Source organism: Diceros bicornis, chromosome 2 (genome assembly GCF_020826845.1).
Source record: "Diceros bicornis minor isolate mBicDic1 chromosome 2, mDicBic1.mat.cur, whole genome shotgun sequence".
NCBI classification, from domain to species: domain Eukaryota; kingdom Metazoa; phylum Chordata; class Mammalia; order Perissodactyla; family Rhinocerotidae; genus Diceros; species Diceros bicornis.
The window spans coordinates 689,263-716,434 of record NC_080741.1 but is presented as its reverse complement, the minus strand read 5'-3'; the positions used below and the strand labels follow the sequence as shown (position 1 = coordinate 716,434).

The window sequence follows — 27,172 nt, the reverse complement described above, 5'->3', positions numbered from 1 at the left end:
TGGGTCCAGTCGTCTACTATCCTCCATCTTCTAGAAGTCTGTAGTGGTTAGTGCTGTCGAGTGGATTCCAAATCCTAGTGACCCTGGGGACAGCAGAGTGGAACCCTGCCTGGTCTTTTTGCGCCATCCCCTCACCTTCCTGCACTGTATCAGATAATGCTCCCTGCTATTCATAGGGTTTCCATGGCCAGTTTTTTTGGAAGTAGGTGGCCGGGTCCTTCCTGGTCTGTCTAGTCTGGAAGCTCCACTGAAACCTGTCCACTGTGGGTGACCTTTCTGGTGTTTGAAATCCCAGTGGCATAGCTTTCTGCATCACAGCAATACACAGCCGCCACAGCGTGACAACAGACAGATGGGTGGTGTGGTTCCCTGACTGGGACACGAACTCGGGCCTCAGTGGTGAGAGCACCAGATCTTAACCACTAGACCACCAGGGCTGGCTCTTTGGAAGTTACTTTGTAGAAAAACAATTTTTGCTATTTTCTAACATACAAACAAGTAGAACAATTCATTCAATTCATTTGGAGCATGAACAGTACGATCACAGAGGTAATTATTTCCCAGCCATCAAGAAGACTGTTATATTAAATTCCAAATTCCTCTGTATTATTGTTTTCTTTTTAATCTCAATTTCACGAAAAGTAGCTTATCTGTGGCAGAGCAGTACACATCACAGTTCACAAAAAAAGATAAGCTCGTCAAAAAGACTCATCTGACTTGGCTGATGAAACTAACTCCCAGTTCTGCACTACGAACAATGATCTGGGAAGGGGGCTGGTTTTTCCTATAGGGTTTTGGAATGGGGGGAGTGAACGTACATACACAAAAGCAGGGTTTTTAGTGATCATGCATTGAAAATGTTAATGACAGCTGCAAATGATCAGTTATACTGATGGATTTTACTAAATGCCCTCTTTCAGATGTCCTTCAGGAACCTAAAACTGAAGATATAGTAGCCGTGCAGAAGGCAAAAACTCTGTACAGGTCTTGTGTAAACGAATGTAAGTTATCTCATGTTATCTCAGTAGGAGGGTGCCAGGGCGTGCATAGACCTCATAATGCTGTGTCTTCATTGTTTCCACAGCTGTTATTGACAGCAGAGGCGGGGAGCCGCTCCTCACACTGTTACCAGGCATCTACAACTGGCCGGTGGCGACAGAAAACTGGGAGCAAGTGTACGGTGAGGCAGTTTTCCTTCTTTTAAAAAAAAATAATTGCCACGCAAAATCTGTTATTATTGTATTGCAGTCTCATATGAATGCCCTAAAGCTTCTAAAGATGTACCTCACCTTTCCTTGCTTTAGGTACTTCTTGGACAGCTGAGAAATCTATTGCACAACTGAATTCTAAATATGGGAAAAAAGTCATTATTAATTTTTTTGTTGGCACTGATGATAAGAACTCTATGAAGCACATAATTCATGTAAGTTTGTGTGGCCGACAGCCGGAGTTATCTTTAAATTGTAGTAAAAATTCCACACTAGTGGTCGTCATTGATGTTTAGAAATACTGCATATTCTCATTTGAATTGTGTGAGCAAGGTGGTGATAAATTCACACTCTGTCCCTGATAACTGGATTCCCAGTTTTGAAAGTATTTTCTTAACGCCATGTTTTAGACATTCATCTCTCCTTTCTACTACCTCTGTTGTAGATACCTCTCCCTTTATAAAATAAGTGGTAAGAAGTGAAAGACTTCAGGCCCCTCCTATTTAGAAAAAGCCACTAATTTCTCTGTATGTTCATGGAAGGAGCAGGGTCTGGTTTATGTAAGTAACTCAGGTCTGAAGCCAGAAATTCCTAATTGCTTCCAAAAAGAACACAGAAAAGGAATTTTGAACACAATTTTGGTTCTTACTAAAGAATACCTATACTTTTTTCCTCAGTTAAGGTAAATAAAATGCCATTCTTTTTAAATGGCTTTATTAGGTGGCTTTTTTTCCTTAATGGGAGCCATTCATTTAGGTTTACCTAAGGTGTCACCTAAGATGAGATTAATACTTAATGAATATGTTTGGAATGGACTAAAAAATTTATAGAGCTTTTATTTGGTCTCCTGTAAAAGCAACTAAACCAAAATTTGCAGGTCATAGAATCATATTCATGACACTATTGCGTACATCTTTACAGTCATTTTTATTAAAATCGTGAAACAGATTGAACTCAACTCTCTTCTACAGTGGACCCCTTTTCTCCCTTCTGCCATCCTCTCCTCTGGCTCTCAAATGCCAGCATCCTGCAGAGTCTCCATGAAGGGTTCTTAAGGAGGGTTGGGAGGTTGGAGAAGGAGCAGGGCCTTCCCGTGGGGATGCCTTCTGGCTCTTTCCACGCCAGTCCTCTAGGTTCTGTTCTTGTGTCCTGGCTCTTTACGTCTGCTAGGATTCTCACTTTAACCCACAAATGCTCTGGTTGGCCCCTGTCCCCATCTTACCTTGCAGTGCACAGAGGCCATCTCACAGAGCCGAGGGTGTCCAGGTGGCCCTCAATGGATATTGAGGGCGGGCCAGACACACAAGAGCCCAGCTGAGTTTCCTCTTTCACACTCTGCACTGGCAGCTGGGTCCTGAGCAGAGTAGCTTTGGAGAGAACCAAGGAGGAGTCTCCTCCATCGCCTTAGGGTAGAGGATCTCAAAAAAATCTCTGGCGAGATTTCCACTAGCTAAAAAGTTCTCGAGTTACCATGGAGATTTTCCACCATTTTTTTTTCCCCATCCCAATTAAGGATGGAGGTAGAAGATACTGTCCCCAGGGGAGCATGTTAGAGCCTCAGGAAACTGGATGTCCTGTAAATGTGGGATTTAGAAACTCCTCAGTCCTTGATCCTAACAGCACCTTCTCTTCTGCATTAAAATCCTTCCCAGTATATTTTTTTGTTCAGGTTTTCTTTGGTTTTCCTCAAATATCTGTAGCACAGTCTCCCAGGTTATCTAACTACACATCAGTTTAACACTTAGAAGTAGTGTGGAAACTGCTTCCTAACTGTCTGTTCACTCAGCGTCTGAGTGTTGCCCTCATGAACAGCGGGAGCGCCAGGCTGTTGCTCATATGTAGATAGGCGTGCTTGTATTTTGTCCAACTGTTCTGTATCATCTGAATGGTTTATTTTCTTCTTTTGTATATTTTTTGTAGATTGACCAACCTCGACTTGGCCTCCCTTCCAGAGACTACTACGAATGCAGTGGAATATATAAAGAGGTAAAAAAAAAAAAAAAAAACACAAACAAACTAAAACAGAACTGGGGAAGGTGTTGGTTCCGTAAATGTTTTCCTTATGATCATTTTATAGCTCAGAAGTAAGTTAAGTTTACTGTTGATGATCCTAATGGGTCACAGTGTGGTGAGGGGACTGAAATTACTTCTAAGGTAAAATTTTTAGCTAAATATATTTTTGCCAGACATTTATTTTGCCTAATTATTAAGTTCAAATAACGGTAGAGGCTTGCACAGTATTGAAATGAAGAAAAAGATTATAAAAGGCCACAATTAGTAACACAGACAGTCAAATGGGGGTGAGATATTTGAGTCCGTCATATCTGGTTATTGTGTGGGTCATAGCTATTGGCCTCATGACCTGTCCAGCTGCTTCCTGTTGCAGAGCTGAATCTTGCAGAAGAATTTTGACTCATTATACTACATTTTCCTTATCAATAACTGGGGTGTTTTTCATATTTAGGATTGCAGCCTAAAAACATCAAATTTTTTCAATCCTAAAAATATTTCTTTTCATTTTAACATTTGTGGTGTCAAGGTATACCTGGCAGTCAGTGTACACATTTAATGTGGTAAAGTTTCTTTTTTGTTTGTTTTTACAAAAAGCTGTTGTTAAGATGATGGTGTGTGTGTGCATTTTATGTCCAATGCTATCTCCTAATCTGGAGCAGGTCACTAACTGGCGTCCGTGGGCTCAACTCTGATATAGAGGCATTTTTGGTTAAGCTGCAGTTTTGCTTAATTTTGGATTAGCTGCCAGTATTTTAAGAAATTGGAAGATTTCACTTGAGAATCCAGATTTCTTGATAAATTGGTAGAACTGGAAGCTCTCGGCCGTGTTCCCCTGTGGCGGCAAAGACAGAGCTGTGCGCGGTCGCCTCCTGCGGACAGGGCCTTGTTCTCCAGCTTTGAGCCGTCTGCACCTCGGTGATTCATTGATTTATATTGACTTCCCGGTCCTTGTAGGCCCCTGAGTTTGTAAATTAGTTGGGTCCTAGCTAAGCTGCAGTAACAAAGAGACCCCAAAATACTGTAGCTCAAACAAGAAGAAGTTTATTTCTGTCTCCCGTGACAGTGCAGAGGTAGGCAGGCCATCCAGGCGAGGGAGGAAGCTCTGCCCGCCGGGAATGGCTGGGACCATAGCTTGATAATCTGACATCAGCCTCTTCGAGTGTTTGTGTTCGTCTGTGTGGTTGAAGCTGGTCCACCAGTGCGCTCTTCACATTTCAGGCCACAGGGAGAAGAAAGGAGGGAAATTGGTAGTCAAATGATTCCTTTGATGTGAGTGACGCAGAGGTTGCATATGGTCCATGGTTAGGGCATTGTCACATAGCCACAGCTAAACAGAAAGGAGGCAGGAAAGGGAGTCAGATCAGGTGGCGTGTATGTGCTGTGTTGGAATGCAGTTGGTGGGGAGGAAGATTCTGTTGCTAAGAAGAAGGGAGTGTGGATACCGCAGAGCCTGCGTCCACTAGTCTGGGAAAGGCTCTGTTTGCAGTCAGACGGCAGTGGTGGTCAGGTCTAGACTCAGTAATATCTTGAGTCTGTAGAGGTTATGGGTAAGGAATCTGAGGCTCAGAGGTGCCCCAGAGCGCTCAGCAAAACGGTAGCAGAAGCAGAAGTAGAACTTCTGTCCCTGTCTGTTGCTCTTTCCATCGCATCATGCCAACTTCCTAAGAGTAGTATTCACACTAGCGGAGTCTGTAAATGACCCAACGATTCCGCAAATGCAGCAGCACTGGCGCTCAAGGCTTGGGAGTTACCGTCCGCTCCTCAGGGCCTCCGGTGACCGGTCTCCACCAACAGGCACACAGCGCTCTTGCTGCCTTGCCCCTTCCCTGACTGCGGTGTCAGGTCACCCAACATTGTCCTGCTGACCTCGGGTTGCCTTTCAACCCCGTGCTTAGGCTCAAGCAACTGCCTTCCAGTGGAAGGGAGTTGGCATATGAGATAAAATCTCACTGTCATCTGGAAATGGGTAAATATTAGAATATTTCTGTATCCTCCCCCTCTTTTAAAATCCAGTCTTTTGGGGGTATCGGGGAGAGTGTGTAGCCGTGGAAAAAATTCTAGTTTTCTCTTTATTTCCCCCATGATATTTGCTTTTCTCCCCCAATCATACCACCTGTAATCCCTCACTTAGTCTCCTCTGCATCCCCAGCCAGCTGTCAAATAAAAGTTAATTCTAGTGTTTCCACTACCCTGCTACTTCTACAAGAAGTCAACCTCCTTAAGTATTTTTTTCTTAGTGTTTTATTGCTTCCTGAAAACAAAATGGTGAAAAGGCTAAGATAACAAAATGCCGTCTAGTAGAGAAGTCATAACACTGGAAGAAATCTCAGTATCCTTGTGTCCGTGTCTCATGGTCTTCTCTGATTTTCTCCTTTATCAGCTCTGATATATGCTGTTACCTTTGCCTGGAACATTCCACACACGCACCTGCCCAGTCCTCCTCCTCGACTCACCCTTAAATCCCAGTTTAAATTGCACGTCCTCATGAAGGCCGTTCCTGCAACTTTAGACTAGATGAAGATAACTATGTTCCCACAGCATTCGGGTTTCTGTATACGTTTTTATCTAATGTCGTTTTTTAATAGAAAACTGTGAACTTAGTGGGAGCAGTGGCATGTCTCGCTTATCCTTCACTTTAGTCCCGGTTTCTGGCTGTAATTATCAAGTCAATACTGCCGGGTCGGGGGTGGGTGGTGGAGGGGAAGATGGCGGGGAGGAGAGGAAAGAAGAGGCAGACAAAGAAGCGGGTCTTTCAGGGGTCCTTCCAGCTCCTCGCCGTGGTCCTCAGGGAAGAGTGAGCCCCAGGGCCCCACAGCTAAAGCAAGACACACGTCTTACAGGCCACGGATCCCTCTTCCTCTTTCCAGTCTCCACTATTTCTCTGCTGTGCTCAGTTTGCCTGAGATACATACAGCCACACCTTCAGTAGGTCCTGTACTTTGAGTTCCACATTATTTTACCGGAAATACCAAGGAGTCTTGAGGATGGCGTGAGGTCACCAGCGTTTCTACCAGGAAAGTGCTCTCTGCCTCTGACTAGAGAAGCCTGACTTCTCTGCCTGTCAGTGGTTTCCAAACTGTCCTGTGGGCTCTGGTTCTGCAGATGTGCCTCAGGGGCTGGGGGTGAGGGAGGCCACACCCCCTCTTCCATCGGAAGGACCCTCATCATCATTCTTTACAGTCGTTACTCAAGCCCATTTCCCCAGGTCCTTTTTGATCCCTCCTTCTGGGATACCCAGCTCATCCAGGGATCGTCCTCCATGATTCTGAAACCAAACTTCTCATGAACAATGAAAACAGCACCTACAATTACAAGAAAGCCCATTCCACTTCACAGAGCATCTTTTTGCTCTTGATGCGTTAGGAATGAAATGTTTGTGCTGTGATACTTGTATGGCATTCAAAACAGTAAAATGCCTTGTGTCACCACAGCACTAAGCGATGAAAATAAATAATGCTTTTTTCTTTAAGAACTACATCTCACTTCCTTCTTTAAAGACAAAACCTATTTTCCATATCTTGTTAAAAGGCTGTTCTGCGTTTCAAACTTATTCTGCACTTTTATCCTGGCAGTTTTGGTGTTGTATCCCTCTGGTTATTGTTCTAAACTTAAATACCTCAGTTCCTTCTCATTGCCTGTACTTCTCTTAGAGGGAACGTGCCCTAAGGCAACAGAAACCCAAAGAAATGTATTCTTATATTTTTTGCCTGGCAGAATCGTATGTTTTCTTTAGTGATTAAGGTTATTCATGCACACACCTCAGGAGCTAGATGGAACACGAGAAGATTTAGTCCAACCCCTCATTTTACAGATGAGGAAACAGAGCCCTAAAGAAGTTAAATGACTTGTTTAGAGCCATAGATTAGAAGATCCTTCTGTCACTTAGGAACGTTAATTATAAGCAATAGAAACCTGCTCTGATTATCGGTTTTAGATTATAAACCCTTGGAAAAAGATAGTCCTATCTAGTCTTAAAAAGGTAGTCTTTTTCTAGTCTTGTTTGGCAACTTTGATTTCATTTTTAAGACGATGACTCTGGCTGCTCCCTGGTTGACATGATACAATAGATCCCCGGGGGCCCTGCTGATATCACAGTGCCCTTTGGTCGTCAGGATGCTCCACCCGGTCCAGGCATCTGTACTTAACAAAACTAAGGGACTTTTTAACTTGGGACTCAGTGGACGTGACAAGACTTGTCTTGTTGTCTGTGGCGTTGGCAAGAGAATTTCTTGAGATCCATTGAACTAGTTTGTAAAAAGACGTACGCGCAGCTTCCCAAACGTGCACTAGACTTAGATGTTACTCAGTACGTTCTCACAAACCTCCGGGTTCTCCTCGTTGACAACCGATGAGAGCCCCAGAGAGTCCCCACACTGGGCGAGCAGCTCCTGTGGGTCCTGCGTTTCTCCTGCCCCAGAGTCCTGCTCAGATGGGGGCTATTTCTCGTTTCCAGGCCCCAGGAATGGCTACGTGATTCTGTATGTCTGCAGCCCCTCTTTGAGGAACAAGTCTCTCCGTGTGGCAGCTGCATATCCCTGACATGCTGCTTAAGCTGGGAAAAAATTCCAAGCCTTTTTGATAGGAAACCTATTGCTTGGTGTCCCCTGTGTGTTCCCTCAGGAAACTTTCTGTGTAACATTATTAAATGGCGTCAGTGGCTGAGAACAGTTCTGTGACTGCTCAGTCACTTCATGCTCCACATTATGTCAGTTTTCTTCCTATAAAGGGGAAGGCAGAAAATGGGTACGAGCTGGGTGTCCTAGAAGCATCTTTGGAAGTGAAACCCCTGATCCATAGATTATTGTCACACTAAGGAACCCACATATTAGTCAGTCCAACTGGAGAGCAGTCTGTTCCTCCCTGCGTCTTGCTGTTAATCGTTGACAAAGATGCGGTAGTCCAGTGGCGTTCCTCTCTCCCTGTCGGGCAACTGCAGCAAATAGCAGCTTCCACCGGAGCAGGAGGAGCCCAGTTTCTGAGCAGTCCACATGTCAATGTCGTGGCTTGGTCCTGCAGAATGAAGGTAGTTCTGATTAAAGTAACAATTCACGGTCTTGAGCGTGGGCAAATATCATCTCGTTGGTGTGTAATGTAAAAACTCACAAAACTGCTATTATGGGTTTTACCTGACCATTTAAAGCCAATTATCGTCTTTGAACCAGCTATTATGAGTGTTGGGATTTACAGTGTTTTCTTTTTAAAGGAAGGGCTACATAGCTGTTTAGGTGGATTCTTTCTTACATAAAAGATTGACTAGATCAAGGCTTCAACGAGGCTGCCTTATGATCGTCAAGAAGATAGCTGCCTCTGGCCCTTGCCCTGGTAACTAATTGCTCTCGGTGACCAAAAAGAAAAATTGAATTTCAATTCTAAAAATATCCTGGCCAATGTACTATTTAAACGTTAATATATGTGTTGATTACTTTCTCCCCAAATGATGACAATTACTACCATTTGGCATTTTACATTTCTAGAAGTATCTCAAGGAAGAAAATTAAAACCTTACAGTAGAGTTGTATCTTGCAAAAAGGATTTAACAGTGGCAGTGAGCCTGGGTTCTGACAGCTACTAGATAAATTTGGAAGCCAGGAAAGATAATCAAGATACTAAGGCGCGTGTTTTAATCAGTCACATCGGCATAGTTGCCAGGTAATGGAGCTCATCAAAGGGAGGGGTGTATTCCATGTAGCTCTGTTAAGTATTCAAGCATCCCAGAAGCTGGTGATATCAGATGCTCCCAGTTTTCTGGGAAACTTTACCAGCTCAGCAGACGAGAAGCATTGTCCAAATTCTTGTGCTTGCTAATGCTGCGTTCTACAGTCTTTAAGTACATCTGTAAAGATGAAGGTGCTGGAGTAGAACCAGTTTGCAGAGTCAACGTAGTGCAGGAGAGCATTCTTGGTACTATTTTCTCACCTCATTAACAAAAACGCATCCCACAGACTGGAAAAACATCTCAGTAGATGGATATCGGAAAATTCAAATGAGCATCTCCCTCATAGTCAGTAGTAACTCCCTGCTGAAGGCAGAAGAATTTATAGGGTTTGAAGTACAGTTAATCCACAGCACTGCGTGCTTACACGTTGCAATAGTTGGTCCTAGGAGGTTTGACTCAGACATATGTGTTTACTTCAAAGTGAAACAAGAATTCTGATTACCTTTTAATAGGAAAAGAATGGAGTTGGCTAGGATATACAGGAAACACCCTTTTATTGCTGTTACCTTAGTGACGAGGTTTTTAGTAGAGACCCACAGCTGAAACAGAGATTGTTCTGTGAGTAGCAGATGCACAGAGGGAGATGGGAGCTGACCGCCAGCATCGCAGGGGTCCATGAGAGAGGCAGCCCTCCCCAGGACCGTTCACTGGTGTTTGACAAGGGTCACGGAAGGCCGGTGTCTCACCCGACCTCGTCCTCATGACTTTGAAAACGATAGTAACTGTGCATTTGCTCAGGTTCTTGCTTGATAAATACGTTCATTTTCCTTAAGTTTCTGTGTGAGCCCCTTGGTGCGTGGCTGTAAATCCAGCTGTGCCGTGGTGCTCACAGTGAGCGTGAGTGTGCCCCTGTTAGCGGCGAAATCAAACCCTCTTGAAGCTGTGACGGTGCTGAGCAGTGTCTAGCCTTCCTTTGTGTTTACCCTGTGAGCAGGTCTGAGAAGCACAGACGTCCCCACAGACTCCAGACGCGTGGCCTGGCTTCTCCAATCACGTCTGCTCATCGTCAGCCTGCTGCTGGGAACTGGAGTTTGAGCAAATTTTCATGAGTTGGGATCATAATTTATTTTAGTTGCTGGTGGACAATAATGGCTGAATAGCAGTGGGTTGAGGTTTATGAAAGTGGTATTCAGTTTCCTGGGGTTGATGCTGCTCTGAACTTGAACAAGGCAGTTACGTATTCTGTAAAACATCAATGATATAAGTAGTTTATATCTTACCTTCACAAAGTTCAAATGTATGTGAAGATAAAATGAAAAGAATTCGAGTTGTTAGAAGAAAGCTGATATCTAAATCAGTGGTATCTCAGAGAGAAATTTCACAGTCATGGGAGCCAACCATGGCATTAACTAAAACCCACAGGTTTGTGTTGGAGGAGCTCATGAGAACAGTCTCATAAAAAAATACTGCTTGGCCAGAGGAGACAGAAATAAAGATGTCCAGATGATATATGAGTTTGTGGACATCTCTTTGTGAATAGTTGAAAAAATATATATGTGAGCAGAGAAAAGGAAATTTGGTAAAGGAATTATTATTATTTAAGGAAAAAATACTAGGTTATTGCTTACCAAGAGTTTTTGAAACTGCCTTCTTTTTAAGGCAATTTAAAATAACAATTAAAAATTGAAAATTACAAAACCTTGTAAATTACTTTGTACTTTCAAAGTGATACTTTATTGTTCTGCTCTAGTTCAAAGGCACGTGGACTTTCTAAGTCTCCGTGCAGGTCATTTCTTTTAGGATCTAGGAAAGGATTTCTATTTTGTTGTGCTTTTTCTGTTACCAAAAATTAATATTGAGTTGAAAATAAATTTTAAGTTAAAGCACCGTGATGAATATTAAATGGTTCTCCAGAAATTTTCTGTTATTTGTTTCTTGCAGGCTTGTACAGCATATGTGGATTTTATGATTTCTGTGGCCAAATTGATTCGTCAGGAACAAGGATTGCCCATCGATGAAAAGCAGCTTTCTTTGGAAATGAATAAAGTCATGGAATTGGAAAAAGAAATTGCCAATGTAAAATGCATTTTCTCTAATACACTGAATAATGCTAACCACTTTTTTTCTCTCTCCTCTCTATCATATTTTGAGGGTAGAAGGTGCAACTCCTTAACCAAGTGATAAAGACATAGCTCGGTAACGGGTCACTGACTTCAAGAGGACCTTTGAAACTATCGAATTTTACAGTAAACTGCCTTCCTGACACCAGGAGACATGCTCGGTTTGACAAATATTAAACTAGATGCACTTAATTACCTGTCCAAGTAGACTTCACCGAAGTCCTAACCATTTACATCCAGCTGTTGTTGAGACGCAGGACATGCCCGAGTGCTAGCTCTGCTAGCCAGCAGAGCTGTTTTAGATTTGATATGTACAACTGTACCTTAAGTTGACGAGATCACAGAGCTTGTCTCTGTCCCTTTGCTGAGAAGTATGCGCCCTGAGCATGGCCACGTGACAGTGTGACACACTCAGGCTGCTGAGCTCAGTGGAGATGCACAGGAGCAGTTGAGCAGCAGAGTCGGGGGGTTGGTTCCTGAATTCCCTCTGGCTCCAGATGGACCCTTGGAGTCTGAGTTGGCACTTTCTTGCCTGACCTTCCTTGGAGGGGGTCTGCAGTCTCTGCGAGTGAATGCTGTGCAAGCAACATCGGGTTATTGATTGAACCCAGGGCCAGTTTCAGTCTGGGATCCACAGGGCTCTCTCTGCCGTTGCAGACAGCAGCCAGCACTCCTGAATCCCCATCTGCTCGCCGCTCAGAACCTTGAAGACTGAAGCTCTTTGAGGGCAATTTTAGCTTTCCTGGGGCCACATGAAACCAAAACTCTCCGATCAGAACCAGACTGCACTTGGCGCGGCAGCTGGAGGAATGGCAGTTTGACAAGTCACATATGGTTCTGTGTTGGAAACAGAATTATGGAATTATGGAAGAGGACAGTTCCTTCCCTGAGTGTTTACCCTTGGCGCCTCCCCAGGCCGTGTGCCCCCTCAGTCAGCCTCAGCCCTGCAGGACTGTCTTCCCTCAGAGTTATTTGTGTCTGAATGTCCTCTCCCATCTTAGACTCTGAGACTGAGGTCAGTCTTTGTCATCTGAGTCACCTGTGTATCCCTAGCAGTGTCGGGCATTTAATTGCATGTGGGATCTGTTCAATAAATAATTTTTTAAATAAATGAATAAATAAATGACCCAAAGGGGAAATTGGATCCCTTGTGACTTGAGGAATAATGCCCGTTTTAAACTTTGCGTTTTGCCTCTTCTCACTTAAAATGGCTTTTACTCATTTCAACCACTGGTTGGGGAGTTGTTCTTGCAATTTTTTTCTTGATTCTGCAAAAAAGTAAAACTGGGTGCTGTTGAGTGTGGAGCTAGCGGGTTAGGCAGTTTGGGAGGACGGCCACCAAAGCAGGGTGCCAGCATCTCCTCAGACAACTTGTGGCCCCACTGTGCCCGTGCCAGGAATTTTCTCTGTCTTACTTGCTTTGCATTCTTGCAGAAACCATTGTGTGGCTTTTTTTTTTCCTGTCTGAAGTTTTGGTGGGACACTGAATGGTGCTGGTGGGTGGGGAGAGACAGAGTATTTGAGAGAGAAATTGGAGATGACTGTATTCAAGAAAGTTATTTATAATGTGAAACAGCCACAGACACGACTGAGCTGGCCTTTAGCCATAGGGGGAAAGAGGCCTGCAAGTATTCTTATGTGGTTTGGCAGTTATCAAAATATAAAAAGCATTTTGAAGAATTTTATACTCAACACTGCAGCCAAATCTTGATAAGTGTTACTGAATGTACTTAAAATCTCTTATATTTCACTTTTCTTCTTGCTATGACAAAATAAATTACAAAGTAAGTACAGGATAGAACTTAAATACAATTATGTTGCACCTATCCTGTATTTCTTTTTCTCCTCATATTTGGTTATATTTTTCTAAATAATTCTTAGTTCTAAAATAATGATCAAAAATTAAATCCCTAGGCTACAGCTAAACCTGAAGACCGAAATGACCCCATACTTCTTTACAACAAAATGACGTTAGCCCAGATCCAGAATAACTTCTCACTAGAGATCAACGGGAAGGTAAGTGGCAAGTTTTATAGCCTCTCTTGTTGTGCCATTTCTAAAATTGTAACATTGAAATACAGTTTGTTAAAATTTGATGATTTCTTATTTATTGAAATAAATTGAACATCAAAATAAATTTAGATGACAACCGACCATTTGACTTCATGACAAGACCTGAAAAAAAAAACACTATTTGAAATCATTTTATTTATATTTAGTTAGAGTAAATTTCAAAGGCAAAAGTCCTTTCAAGGCAGCTATGCAATAATATAAGAAACTATCATCAAAAAGGGTTTGGGGGGCCGGCCCGGTGGCGCAAGCGGTTAAGTGCGCGCGCTCCGCTGCGGCGGCCCGGGGTTCGCTGGTTCGGATCCCGGGCGCGCACCGACGCACTGCTTGGTAAGCCATGCTGTGGCGGCGTCCCATATAAAGTGGAGGAAGATAGGCACAGATGTTAGCCCAGGGCCGTCTTCCTCAGCAAAAAAAAAGAGGAGGATTGGCGGATGTTAGCTCAGGGCTGATCTCCTCACAAAAAAAAAAAAAAAAAAAAAAAAAAAAAGGGTTTGGAAAACATTAAAACTGAAAATCCTTCTGAAAGACCATTATATAGCCATGGACTTGGACAGTCAAATAATAAAAGCACTAGACTTCTTTTTAACTCCTAAAAAGAGTAATTTATTCATGGAACTTGCCGTGTTCTCATCAAGGCCATCTATAGAGGTGTTCCGAGCAATAATGGGGAGATAGAACACAAGAGATAAGAAACACCTGTCTCATCAATTCCACTATAACCAGCAGTTGACATCTCTGTGCTTAGTTGTAATTCACGAGCTGGTGTCTGATAATCTCCACTCGGGGCTATGCGTGTGTTCTCCTGTGTCAGTTGATGCACATGATCAGGAAATGGAGTAACACTCACAGGAAAATCTACCAACTACCACATTCAGTGGTGGAATTCTCTTTGGCACTCATTACAGTAAACAAGGACTTTTCAAAAGCATAACCTATTGAGTTAGGAATTTCTCACATAGGACTTTGTAATATAATAAGTGTTTAACAAATATGTTTTGAAAGAATGGTTCAAACCACCAAAGGAAATCAAGAAAAGTACATAGCACCTCATACTTGGTAAGTGATCATATACTTCTATTTATATACGGATATATATAAAATCATAGAGCCTAAGATATTGGTAATCTTAAACATTCTGAAACACTGAAATGTGACATTTCAGCAAGATTTGCATAATCTTCACTTCCACTGTTTTTTTCTTATATCCACTGGTGGTTGAGTAACTACAGTTCCCATTTAAAGAATAATAATAGAAAGACAAGATTCCATCTTTTGGCAAATCCAAACCCAGCTTCTGAAGTGTAAGGACTGCGTGCCTCTAGACCCAACACTGCAGTCGAAAATGTATTTGTTTGGCATCCTTGCTGTGCCTCTGCTGTGACAATCGTGTGCATTCGTTTACAGCAGATCTCCACTGGGATGGATGACTGTGCTCGAATGGATTGTTTATTAATACCCACTTCTAAAAGATAAACAGTTTATACCCATATAAATTTTTGCATAAACCTAGGAAGCTTTCTTTTTAAAGCGGAGTTTCTTTTTCTTCTTTTTTTGTGTTGGTCAGACCAAGAAGGTGGCACTGGCCTAATTTCTGGTGCATGTTCTCTACACTTAGAGACTTGGCTTTTGCTCTTAAATGGTTGGCTTAATTCTGCTACCTAAATAATCATGCTGCAGAACTAACTTTTATTCAAAAACTGATTGAAGCAATTGAAGTAAAACCCCAAACAAACATCAAACTGACCATTGTGATAATCATATAGTGATGCGGCTGATACCCTAACCGCGTCGATGCCATAACCGTAACTGAGTCTTGGAACCAAGAGGAGAAATCCATAACTACTGAATATTTTGTGCTTGCTTTTTTCCAGCCATTCAGCTGGTCAAATTTCACAAATGAGATCATGTCAACTGTGAATATTAATATTCCAAATGAGGAAGATGTGGTTGTTTACGCTCCAGAATATTTAACCAAACTTAAGCTCATTCTTACCAAATATTCTGCCAGGTAGGTGTGTCAGCGTGCACATGTCCTCAAAGTCTACATTTAATGTCACATTTCAGAAGCTTTGTAGCCTCATCTTTTCTGTTGCTGGGTGGTGGGTTTTTTTATACAGAGATCTTCAAAATTTAATGTCCTGGCGGTTCATAATGGATCTTGTAAGCAGCCTCAGCCGAACCTACAAGGAGTCCAGAAATGCTTTCCGCAAGGTGAAGAAAAAATCTCTCTTTTCTTAAGACTTAAAGCTTAAAGAGATACCCAGTTATGAAGGCTTGCCATGTACACTGCTAGAATGTGGTGAACCTTGCCAAGAGACAAAATTCCAAATGTTGGTTATTCTGCCCATGTTTAAGCTGTGTTGCCTAGGAAAGCCAGTTTTCATGGGCTTCCCATCCTGTGATTGTCCACTCTGGCACCATGACTGAATTGCCCTGGAAGGAGATGCATTTGGTTATTTGAGTGATTCATGAAGGAATACTGGCTTGGTTTTTTTGTTGTGTTAAGAGTGATTGCAGGGACATCTATCTCAGTCAGTTTGATTTTCGGGTGCTCGTAGCACAGTGGACGTACAGACAGATGGACAATGTTGAGATGGACAGTCCACTGGGAATACACCTCTCTGGAGACGACCTGAAGGCCTTTTATTAGGCTGCACCTACATTATTGAACCAGTGATCTTTTCACTCCTGTTGTGAGGGGAGAGGGCAGGAGGGAGTGAGGAAGGAGAAATTCTGGCAAAGGTATTGGTTGGTGTCATGGAAAGGAAATAACACTCTGATTAAAATTTTTAGTTTTTACCCATTAAAAGAAAATGCAGACATGTTTTTAAAATTAAAGAATGTAAAAATGGTGTTTTGCTAATTTCCCTTACATAAGTTAATACCCTTATTGGTACTTAAATTCATACACGTGTAGTTCTTCTAAGCACTGGAAGTTCATCTAAAACGTTAAAAAACAGGAATGTGTTTTCTTATGTACCTGATTTCTCCCCCGTTACATTTGTTGGACATTACTTCAGGTTTTTTAATGCAGTGGTAACAGTGTTATTTTGTTGTTGTTTTTTTCTAAACTGTCTAGAAGGACATTAACTTGTAATGCCAGAAGTTCTACTGGGACATGCTCCTGAAAATATCCCTTATTTTCAGATCCTATATAAGTAAACAGTTCAGTTGGATTCCGTTTTATCGTATGCAAGGACACACGGCCTTGTGAGGAGAAGCAATGAATGTTGCGAGCACTTAGGAGACGTAAAGAATAGAGTCCTGTGAACCTGTGCCCTTCCCGTGCTCCAGCCGTCTACCTCTGGTCAAACCCCTTTCCTCCCTCCGTCCTGCAGGCCCTTTATGGCACAACCTCAGAAGCAGCGACCTGGAGGCGCTGTGCGAACTACGTCAATGGGAACATGGAGAATGCCGTGGGGAGGCTCTACGTGCAGGCGGCGTTTGCTGGCGAGAGCAAACACTTGGTAATGTCCTCAGCACGATGGGCTGCCGGCGCCTCTTTGTGCTGCTGGCAGTCACTAGTCCCTGATTTTGCTGAAATTTTATTAATCGGCAGAGAACCTCTGAATCATAATTTGCGATTATTTCCCAATAAATCTCATCCTCCCCACCCCAAGGGTCTAGTTGTGTTTCTGATCCTCATACCGTTTAGTCGAAAACCACCTGTCCGTTTCCAGAGGCACTGTGTTCGGGTGCCCGGTCACGTGTTCTGTCAGTACAGTCATATGTAAACTCTTCTGTCAGCAAAATTGACCAAGAATGAGTATTTTCTTAAACACCTAGAAAGTAAACTCGGGTTATTTGAAATGTAAGAAATATACTCCATTTTTCATTGTTGCTGAAATGAAGACAGTGGAACTTAAAGACACAGCAACAGAATCTATTGAAATGCTATTTTATGCTTAACTAAACTACTAATGGCAATGACAGCTAATATTTTATGTTAGTTCTTCTTTTATAATAATGGAAACCATTACATTCTAAAGATGACGTTTTATTAATGTATATATAAGACCTAGTTAATCATTAATGTTAATAATAGCAATGTTGCTTTAAAAATATAATTATCCACATGTATCCATTTGTCTATAGATTTAAATTTATTAACATTAAGTCACATTAAGACAGCTTATAGCTCTATTTTTTAAAATTTGTGTTACGAAAAATTAATTAATGGCCTAAATTGTCATCTTCTCTTCTGGTTTGAGGTTGAGAATTTGATTGCACAGATCCGGGAAGTTTTTATTCAGACTCTGGATGACCTCCCTTGGATGGATGCCGAAACAAAGAAGAAAGCTGAAGAAAAGGTAAAAAGAAGGGCAGGGTAACTATCAAAGAAAACTTTCTTTACAAGAAAAGAGTAAGTTTTAGGAAAGTTCAGGAAAAAATATAATCAAGGATTGCATAAAATAAGAACAAGCTCCTTCAAGGTAAAGTGTTTCCAGGAACGGTTTTCATGGATAAAGATTTTTTTCTATGATTTTCATCTTTTATTATCTCTTTGCAACCAGCTCCTACTCTCCATGTTCAGTTCAAAACTTTGAAAGATCTCCAATTTTCCTTTTTTTTTAAAACGAAGACTTCAAAGAATAAGAGGGAAATCTTGTGTGAACAAGTAAAGAATTAAAAGATGCTACCGGTGGTTTATATTCCTCCTCCTTTTATGAAACATATCTGATAGGCCTCTACCAACGTCTAAAAATATCCTCTCAATGTTTAATGCAAATTTCCAGCTAAATTTTTTAGAACATGCCCTATTTAGCTTTTTCTATGGCCTAGGGAGAAATAATACTAGATTTCTGTCAAGCGAATGCAAGGTGGTGTATTATTTGAGTATTATAAGGTGACCTATAGTTAGAGGGATTTGAAGGAGCCTTTTTATAACTATTCCTACCTTTTAATATCTTGCGTAAGAATAAAGGTGAGATTTCTAAGGAAATCTTAGGTTTAAATTTACTAAGATCGTTTGTCTTGATAACTATATAAAACTGGAAGTAACATGTCCAGTGAAACTGTACATGCCCTATGAGCAATATGCACATGCAGCTTGATTATGCCTCTGTAGTTAGGGCGGCAGGAAGGACTCACCATTCTCTGAACTGGTGCAGAAGGAGTCCCTAAACCTATTCTGATAAGAGAGACAAGCTGAGGTCCACTTCTCTTCCAGGATTGTCTAGTGGGAGAACTGTCTTTTTCTGCTCTCACAGCGCTGGTGGGGCAGGTTAGAATTTAGGCTGCCCAGTATCGCTGTCTTTCTGTCAGTCTGTGTCCTCAGAAGCTCAAGCTGGATTTGCTCCTCTCACATTCTGTTTATCCAGGACATGGTTCTGTAGCAAGGAGGATTGTTCTCAGTCACTATTTCCGAAGGTGGTGTCACAAAACACCGAAGCTGCAGGTTGTTCCATGAAAGAGTCCCCTGGTCGAAAGAGTTTAGGAAACACTTCCTGTGGGAAGGCTTCTCTGCTCCCGCCATAGATTAGGCTACATGCTCCTAGGGTGGAGTTTATGGCCCCATACATCACACTTGAGAGTTAGTACCCGTGTCACTGCCGAGCATTGCTCTTTACCGTAAGCCCTCTGGGGCCAGAAATCTTTGCCTACCATCGTATCTTCAGCCCCTTACAAAGTGCCTGGCTCATCATAGACCCTTGAACACATATAGAATGAGTAAATGGACAAATGGAATCCTCCTCTTGGACACTTACAATAACCTAATCTTGACTCTAAGAAGTCCTGCAATAAAGAAGCCTGCTTAATGTTTTTGTCACAGTATTTACCAAAGAATTTGATAATAAAGTCTTTTTACATAGCACCTTTTATTTCTGTAGCATTTGTGTCCCTTGGAACACTCTTTGGAGAAATGTCTTATGGAAAATAAAGTACCATTGAGAGGGGGCTGATTTGTAATGAGCCTGTGGTGTGGAAACCTACACGGCAGTGCGCTTGGCCTGACTGACTCTGTGACACGGATCCTGTCTGGTCCACTGAGGAAATCCTGGGCTGAGGAAGCAGATTTGTAATAAAACCACATGCGTTTGATGGCAAACCAAATAACTCAGAGATACAGGCATAATTCCACATGAAAAATTACACCAAGTTGTTTAAGAGCACTGTGGTGTGGTAGACTCAGAAGTCAAATATCTTTGAGAAAAATGAGAGAAATAAAAAAAATGGAAATAGAAATAGCAAGTAGTAAGTAAGTGGTAATAATGAAATAATGAAAATAAGTAAAATAAACTATTTTAAAGTAATAAAATTTAGAAAAGGTAGTAAACAAGTGGTAAATAGGAGCTGGTCTCACAGGAAAATTGTTTTCCATTCATTTAATTAATGTCATTCATTTAACTTTGAGAAGATAGGTGCACTGGCTTCGGAGACCACGGGAGAAGATAAAAACTCCGGGAGCCAATATTCAGGAAATTATCAGCACTAAACCTGTGAGCCCGTATCTGTTTCCTCAGCCAATTTAGCGAGGTGGAAAGATAATTATAAGCTGCTAGAATGGGAGCCCTAAATATTACCCCTCCTGTAAAATCGAAGGAAAAAGCCTTTCAGAGAAAAAGTTCACAGAAGTACCATACATGTGAACAATGACTTGTCAGTTCTCATTTTGCTTTTCTTGGAGAGCCTATGAGAATAGGCATTAGAAGCTAAGTTTCAGACCTATTTTTTGTTTATTTGGAACCCCAGGAAGAAGCCATTGCAAAGATCTCTGTTCAGGTGTTGTTGGATATTCTTTTTGTAAACTGTAGATCAAGTTATTCAGTTGCTAGTCATGGGCAAATTATAATGTTTGTATTTAAAGTTACACAATCATCCTCACATTCAATATTATAATTTTCACAGGCCTTAGCAATTAAAGAAAGGATTGGCTATCCTGATGACATAATTTCAAATGATAACAAACTGGATAAGGAATACCTCGAGGTAAGTCTGGAGAGACTGTGGGCTTATGGTACCTGAGGCCGGTGGCCACGTTGTTGCTAACCCAGGGGGTGCAGAAATTATGTGAAACAGCCACAGCCATTGGTCTTCTTATATAAAGCCTTCAATACTGAAGCCAAAACCGTATGTTTCAGTTTCAGCCGTTTGTTTCGTTGGCATGACCTGTGCATGGTTTTTGTTTCTTTGGCTTCCGTATGCTCCATTGGAAGGGTAGTAAGAGTGACCTGCATCCTTTAAAGAGCATCAGGGTAGACGTCAGAGTGATGAACATCGGGGCACTCAGCCTCTTATCTCATCTGTCCAGGCCTGAAAAATCTAATCTTCAGGTTCCCTTCCACTTTCTGACTGTTCCTCACTTGGATAAACCAGGTCATGCCTTTTCTATTTAAAAAACCAAAAGAAAAATAGACTATTTGGGAACTGGAAACTATTTTATTCTCCTCCAATAACGGGACAGTGAAAAGAGAAGAGAGTTGATTGAAGTCACTGCAGTAGTGAGCACAGACTCCCTGAGGGTCCTGTTGCTGACCTGTGGTCTCCACGGAGACCCTGGTAACAACAAGGCAATCCTTGCCCAGGTCCGGGGACAGTGATCCTGATCCACCGATCACTGGCCTCACCTGGGGCTTGTTAAGCCACAGTGCCCTGGCCTCCCTTTCCTCTTGAAGAAAAGCTTGACTATGTCTTTTCAGTGAGCTGCTGCTGCACACAAGTGCGGGGCCCTGGGGGTGGGGTCTAGTGGCTGAGAGCACAGACTCCAGCCAGGCTGCCTGGGTTCAAATCCCAGCTCCCCAGTCACTCGCCTGAGCCGCAGCTTCCTCAGCTTTACGATGGGGTAACTGCCTGTCTTCATGCATTAGCACAGGGATTAGAAGAGTGCAAGATACGTTTCAAGTGCTTAGAAAGGCGCCTGGCGTGTCGTAGCAGGTAAATGAGGATGTGCTGCTGTTGCGTGTGTCGGATAAGGACAGCGTTCACACAGTGCAGCTGGTTGGACGCTCGGTCTCATCTGCTGAGCTACCCAAGAGTGGACTGAGGTAGGGATTTGCTGCCACAGCAGTGACCTGCAATAGAGAACTAGGTAGCGGAACGGAAGCCTTCTTTGGCAAGTTTTAATGCTCTCTGTTGCTTTATTAACTGATAGAATTTACGAAAATAACACCTACGTTTTTTAGCAAAAGTTTCAAAGATACTGGTGTTAATATTTTTCCCCAAATCTTTTATATAATACAGTTGAACTACAAGGAAGATGAATACTTTGAGAACATAATCCAAAACTTGAAGTTCAACCAAAATAAGCAACTAAAGAAGCTTCGAGAAAAGGTGGACAAGGATGAGTATGTATATCCGGTTTCTACCGTGTTCATTCAGAAGAGCGCCTTTTCCCTCCTCTTTGTGGGATTGAGAAAGAACCTGACTTAGAATATCATTAAAAAGTACCGTGTCCTCCTCCTGTGGAGACCCCTAAGAGCATCTAAGAAGATCATACTAAAGAGGGGTCAGGGATTTAACCAGATTGAAAATGTTTTCATGAAGGTGTCCTCAGACTACCTCGTTTCTTTGGTTTCTTCTCGTTTTATGGCCTGTCCCCTCTACTTTGCTTGTGGACAAGGTCCTCAGGAATGCCCTCACCTAAGTAACCCACAGCTCCTTCAAGCCTTCTCTGAGGCCTTTCTTACTGTACTGAGAGTTCCTCTGCCCACAGCCCAGCTGTTTTCTGTCGGTGGATCATCCCACAAGTCCATCCCCTCCTGATTGCCCCGTGTAACACCTCTTTCAACCTGTGGTAGCCAAACGTGAGACGCCAGACATCACTCTCATCGATAGCCTTCAAGTGCTCTTAATCTGCTTCTTAGTGGGGTTAGGACTGCGTGTTAGCATGAGTTGAAGGTTTATTTCTCAGTTAAATGGATGTGTCTTACCTATTGATCAGCATTTGTGTTTGTGAACCTCAGTCCCTAGGACTGCTTACGTTGACTTTTTCCCACTGGGCTCAGAGCTCGTAGAGAGAAGGGCTATTCCTTTTGACCATTAAAACCTCAGCACCCTGCACAGTGCTGAACACATAGAAGGTTTTCAGTTCAAACTGAGTTAGTGAATGAGTGAGCAAGTGAAAAATACACTGACTTGACTTGTGTGCTGACTGACACGATGACATGCCAGTGCGGTGCTTGGTTCGTGCCTGCACTCGTGTATTCTTTCAGCTATTCACTTATTAAACTAATGCTCTGGAATGTGGACCAAGCCCGGGTGTCACTGGGTACTGGGAGAATCAAAGGTGGACTTGGACTATGTTACATTACAAGCGCCAAAGGTAGGAAAGACACGATGTAGGGAACTACCACCGGGAGGGAAATGCTGTGCCAGGAAGGGGACAAAGTGCCGTGGGACCATTTGAGGACAGGACTGTCCTGTTCTCAGTAAACGCACGACAGGTTGGACAGAACTCCTGAAGGGAAATGCCAGTACGTTTCAGTCCTCGTGCAGCATTCTGAGCCCGTCAGGTACGCTGAAAGAGAGACTGATTCTTTTGCTGACCTCTGGGTTTATACGGAGTAAACGTTGTCTTGTCTGGTGCTGAAAGGGGGCTGCAAATGTCAGGGAAGGTTTAGAGTCCCAGCTGGGAAAGAAGGAAGGAGAGTGGGTACATATAGTTGGTGTTATAATTGGTCGTCACATCCTGTCTCTAGAAACCCACAAAAGTCATTGAAAAGAAAACTCTGTGGGCAGATTTATAATCTGAAAAGTTTCTTACAAGTCTGAATATTTTTATTTCTTTAAAAATACATATACTTACATTTAATAATTGTTAGCACTGTGTAACTTATCTGCAGACAAACATTGCCAAATATTCTTCCTGAAGATGGCTACTATAACCTGCATCCATATGACCCCAGAAGATTTCTTCCTAATTTTAAAAACAGTTGTTGAATTATTGCTTGATGTTTCCTTTTGAAGTTAATGGGGTGCCAGTTCCATAATCATTCTGTGAAATAGTTTGCACTTTTCATTCCCTTTCATCATATGTGTCAATTTTCTCTGAGTCCTTTCCTCTTTACTTTAGAGAATCAAAGCCAAAATTGTATACAATATTTTCAGGATGTTTGGTCTATAGACTGCATAGCTTAGGAGTACTTTTTGGATCCTTTCCATCCGTTCTGCTAGTCAATCCAAGTGCGGTATGACTTATGAGGGCTTCTCTGCTGTACCAGCTCGTGCTTCTTCCTGGTCCACCTCCCGCCTGTAGACTGAGTGCGGGGTTCAAACTCGGCCTGTGCAGAGGAGTCCCCTGGGCAGCTTCTGCAGTAGTGCTGATGCCCCTGCTCCAGCCCCCAGATCGTGATGTCCTGACCTGCGGGTGGGGACCTGGGTCCTGGTGTCGTCTTTAAGTAGCACCCCCCCTCAAGCAAGAACCCCTGCATTAGTGTTGGTTCCTTTTTGAATTGTATCACACTTGTTCATATTTAATCTTGTGAAATTTTTGATAAGATTATGGCTTTAATTTGGCCATTTAGGTTTAAAGTTTATCTTTTGTCTTCCAAAATATTGGAAGCACTTTTGACAGCAATTGCATCAAGTCATTAGGATGGCACCGTATAGACACAACTCATAAAAGTTCCTCATGGTTTATGGAGGTTTCTTGTAGGGAAAGTTTCTGACTTATTTTGCGTCTCCTTAATAGTAATTAAGTCACTACTCTGTTTTCTTTCTTTTTTATGTGGCATCGAGTTCAGGTCCTCATGGTGTGTGTTCAGGCAGATAACATCCATGCTTCTATTTTGTTCTCGTGGCCTGTAGTTGCCTCTCAGAGAATTACATTTTCAGATGCTCAAGATCCTCACTCTCAAGGTCTTGTAGGAAAAATAGGTGTCTGTACCCAAAATTGATGGGATAAAAATGAGAAAAATTATTAATTATAGTAGGGTTATATTGTAGGATATTGAGAAAAATGATAAGGACTTAAATTTTCAAGGCAGCAATTAATTTAAATAAATTCAGTCAATTAACCAAATAATAAGCTTCTGGGCCCTTTCCTTTCTCACATCATATACTCTCACTGGGCAGACCTGTGCACTGTTTCACATCTTCTACATTCGTTATGACCTCTGCATATTTGTGTCTGGCCCAGGTCTGTTTGCTGAGCTCCCCACCCGAATGTCTAGCTGCTACTGAAATTTATCCATGTAGGTGGTCCATCTCCCTCTGAACACAGCATTTGCCATTTCCCCATATTTTCCAACAATTTCCATCTTATTGCTACCAAGACAGAAACCAGGGATTCATCTTATCATCCTGGACTGATCCCTTCCTCTCATCTCTGACATCTACAGTGATATTTACTTCAAATTCCCATCCAAAGAAAATGTTTACACCCACCAGCTGTTACTTAAATATTACACAGGCGGGAAGTGGAAAGAAGGACCCTCCATCTACCATCTCCATCACCACTGCCTTCATTCAGACATTTCTCATTGTTCACCAGATATTACAATTTTTCCTAATCTTATCACCAGTCATCTCACATTCAGCTGATTCTCCTACTCCTGCCCTGGAGAGCTTTCAAAGACACCAGTTGAGTCATGTTATTTGCTGATGAAAACCTTCTGCTGTACCCCTGTTGTCCATATCATGCAGCTCCCCAGAGTTCCTTTAGATTCACCGGACCCCACAGCACAGCTCCAGCCACAGGAACTACTTCCAAGTCGTTGCTCCCTCTTTTCCTCCTCCTTCTCCCTCACCTCGGACCACCGTTTCTGCTCCTGTTCATCTGACAGAAACCTACACGTGGTTTGTCTCAACTAGAGCGTCACCTCCTTACTCGTAGCACCCGTTACACATTCCTCTCCACCTTGTGCCTGCGCTGGGCCCCACACACATTTCAGTCACAGCACCTGTGCATTTAGTGCATTTAGCTGGACCAGCCCAGCTTGAAAGCAGAAACGGTGTAATTGTGTCACCAGAGCTTGAACGTTGATGAACAGAATGACACTTATTAGCTGTGTGAACTTAGACAACCTACATAAGACTTCTGAGCCTCAATGATTCCTTTATAAATGGAGGATAATATCTACTTTTGCGTTGTGGGGTCGTTGTGTTGTGTATTGTGAATGTGCCCGCCACCCAACTTAGGTACTCCTTAAATACCAGCTGCTGTCGGTCTTGATGGGACTTCAGGGTGGTGTAGAGGGGAGCATCCTAAAGCTTGTTAGGGTAACAAGGAACCCTAAGTGTAAAGCAGTTTAAAAACGAGCACTTTCATTTTTAAGGAGAGGTTGGCAAGGACATGTCATCCATCACTGTAATGAATTTTATGTAGGATGCAGATCAACAGCTTAGAGAGAGGGCTTTGATTAGAAGATGAGAAGGTCGTCTTTCTCCTTAGTTTGCATGTTCTCCCAGTCATATCACTTAGTTTATAAGTGTATTAAGGAAAAGAGTTTGATAATCATGCTGTGCCTCAGTTTCCACACCTGAAAATTGGAGGTGCCATCTGTCTTATATGGATGGTTTGAAAATAATGAAGGTATATGGAAAACTTTGAAATCTTGATGAGAGAATATTAGTAAATGTAAAGAATGACAGTGGTTATTGCAGTTACAAAATGAGAATTCTCCTTTCCAGGGGGTACTTGAAGAAGACAGAGAAACCATTGTCTTGTACTGCTGACTTCACAGGAGTTGCTTCGAGACCACTCGATGTTGAGCAATTGAATGCTTGCAGGGAAAGGGGCATTAACGATTTTGTTGTTCTAAGTTTTCAAGTTACACATGAGTGAGTGAAAGAGAAGTTTTATTGCCGGTGTTTTTGCAATCCGGTGGGTTTATTGTATCCAAAGGCTCCAACATCAGGCTGTCGACTTCTGCTTTTCTTCCCTGCTGTAAAAGGATGTCCGTGTGCTTGCACTTCATTGCCGCTTAGGTTCCTCGGGTAACAAAGAGAAGAGAAACACCTGGTCCCCTCTCAAGGGCATTTCGGTTCTATTTCCATCCCATTGTTAGTTCAGCCTTGAGGCACTGCTGCTTGCGCTGTCCCTGAATGCCCCAGACGAGAGTAAGTTGACCTGACAGAATTACATCTCGGAAGTTTTCTCACTTCTCACTCTCCCGCTCTTTACCCTGCACACACCCATACACCTGCACACACAGACCCCTGGAGGCAGGAAGAGAAACCAAGGAGCAGGTGGTACTTGCTTCACCTCTCAGATCCACGCCTGCTCTGGGAGGCTGCTGATGTCTGGCCTCTGGCTTTAAAGGCATCTTCCGAAAACCTGCATTTCCATTATTTTAGGGCAAGAATCGCCACCTTTAGTTTTCTCTTCTGTTGTGCATTTTCTCTTTTCTGTGCTGCTATTCAAGGTCAAATTTGACTGTGTTCCATAAGTGGAAGCTTCTCCTGAAACTTCGAGGTGCTTCCAAATCAAAAGAGCTTACAGTTTTTGTTATATCACCATTTAATTTGAAAGGTATTTTCTTTGCTTTGTTAATTGAGCTTTTCCATTAACATAGTGAGAGATTTCGTGATGGACCACAAATACCAGACACTGAGCCTGGAGCTGTTATCATCGCTCTGTTTAGGATGGAATGATCTGGTCGCATTTGGATCCAGTACAATCACAGTACTCCAGGTTCTGATCATTCCCAGGGACAGAAGGCCCTGTGCTTTTGAATCTGGGTAGTTACCCAGGGTAGTCAGAGGACGCGCCGTGAAAGATCTCAGGGGAGATAAGGCAAACCCTGCACACTAGTGCTCTGTGAACCTAACCACCACAACTCTGATTTTACTTGAGTGTCCTGTGGTCATAAATAGCTACCCGTTTTTGAAGGTATAATTCACAGTGGACATTTTAATATGTCAAACCCTCCCTACTGGAAAGTTACAAACGTTAAAACGCAGTCTTACACTCCTCAAAGTCGTATCACAGAAGAGCAGGAAGGCACTAACACGAAAGGTATGACATTTATTTTTACAAAAGCAGCAAACAGGAGATGGGTGCTGCCCATTTCCTTCGCCTGTGTACTGATGGGATCTGTTGCTGTCTGAAACATTTGTTTCATGCATCTAGTTCCTTTCCTCTGTAAGATACTTGTTAAGAAGAACATTCTGGATTGGCACCTTTTGCATTTCAGTATTGGCATTGTGCCTGAGTCCAGAAC

At 42.5% G+C, this 27,172-nt stretch overlaps 1 protein-coding gene across 4 annotated transcripts in view; it reads left to right on the top strand.

Annotated features, from left to right (window-relative positions):
• MME (membrane metalloendopeptidase) overlaps positions 1 to 27,172 on the top strand; it is a 79,325-nt gene that overhangs the window by 31,652 nt on the left and 20,501 nt on the right. For all 4 annotated transcript variants that reach the window (XM_058550598.1, XM_058550604.1, XM_058550590.1 and 1 more), the window contains 12 exons: positions 921 to 1,001; positions 1,085 to 1,180; positions 1,305 to 1,423; positions 3,129 to 3,194; positions 10,819 to 10,953; positions 12,912 to 13,013; positions 14,942 to 15,078; positions 15,188 to 15,281; positions 16,409 to 16,537; positions 17,282 to 17,380; positions 19,920 to 20,000; positions 21,252 to 21,355. In XM_058550598.1, the coding sequence (XP_058406581.1) occupies positions 921 to 1,001; positions 1,085 to 1,180; positions 1,305 to 1,423; positions 3,129 to 3,194; positions 10,819 to 10,953; positions 12,912 to 13,013; positions 14,942 to 15,078; positions 15,188 to 15,281; positions 16,409 to 16,537; positions 17,282 to 17,380; positions 19,920 to 20,000; positions 21,252 to 21,355 (1,243 nt within the window). The remainder of the gene's footprint in view (positions 1 to 920; positions 1,002 to 1,084; positions 1,181 to 1,304; positions 1,424 to 3,128; positions 3,195 to 10,818; positions 10,954 to 12,911; positions 13,014 to 14,941; positions 15,079 to 15,187; positions 15,282 to 16,408; positions 16,538 to 17,281; positions 17,381 to 19,919; positions 20,001 to 21,251; positions 21,356 to 27,172) is intronic.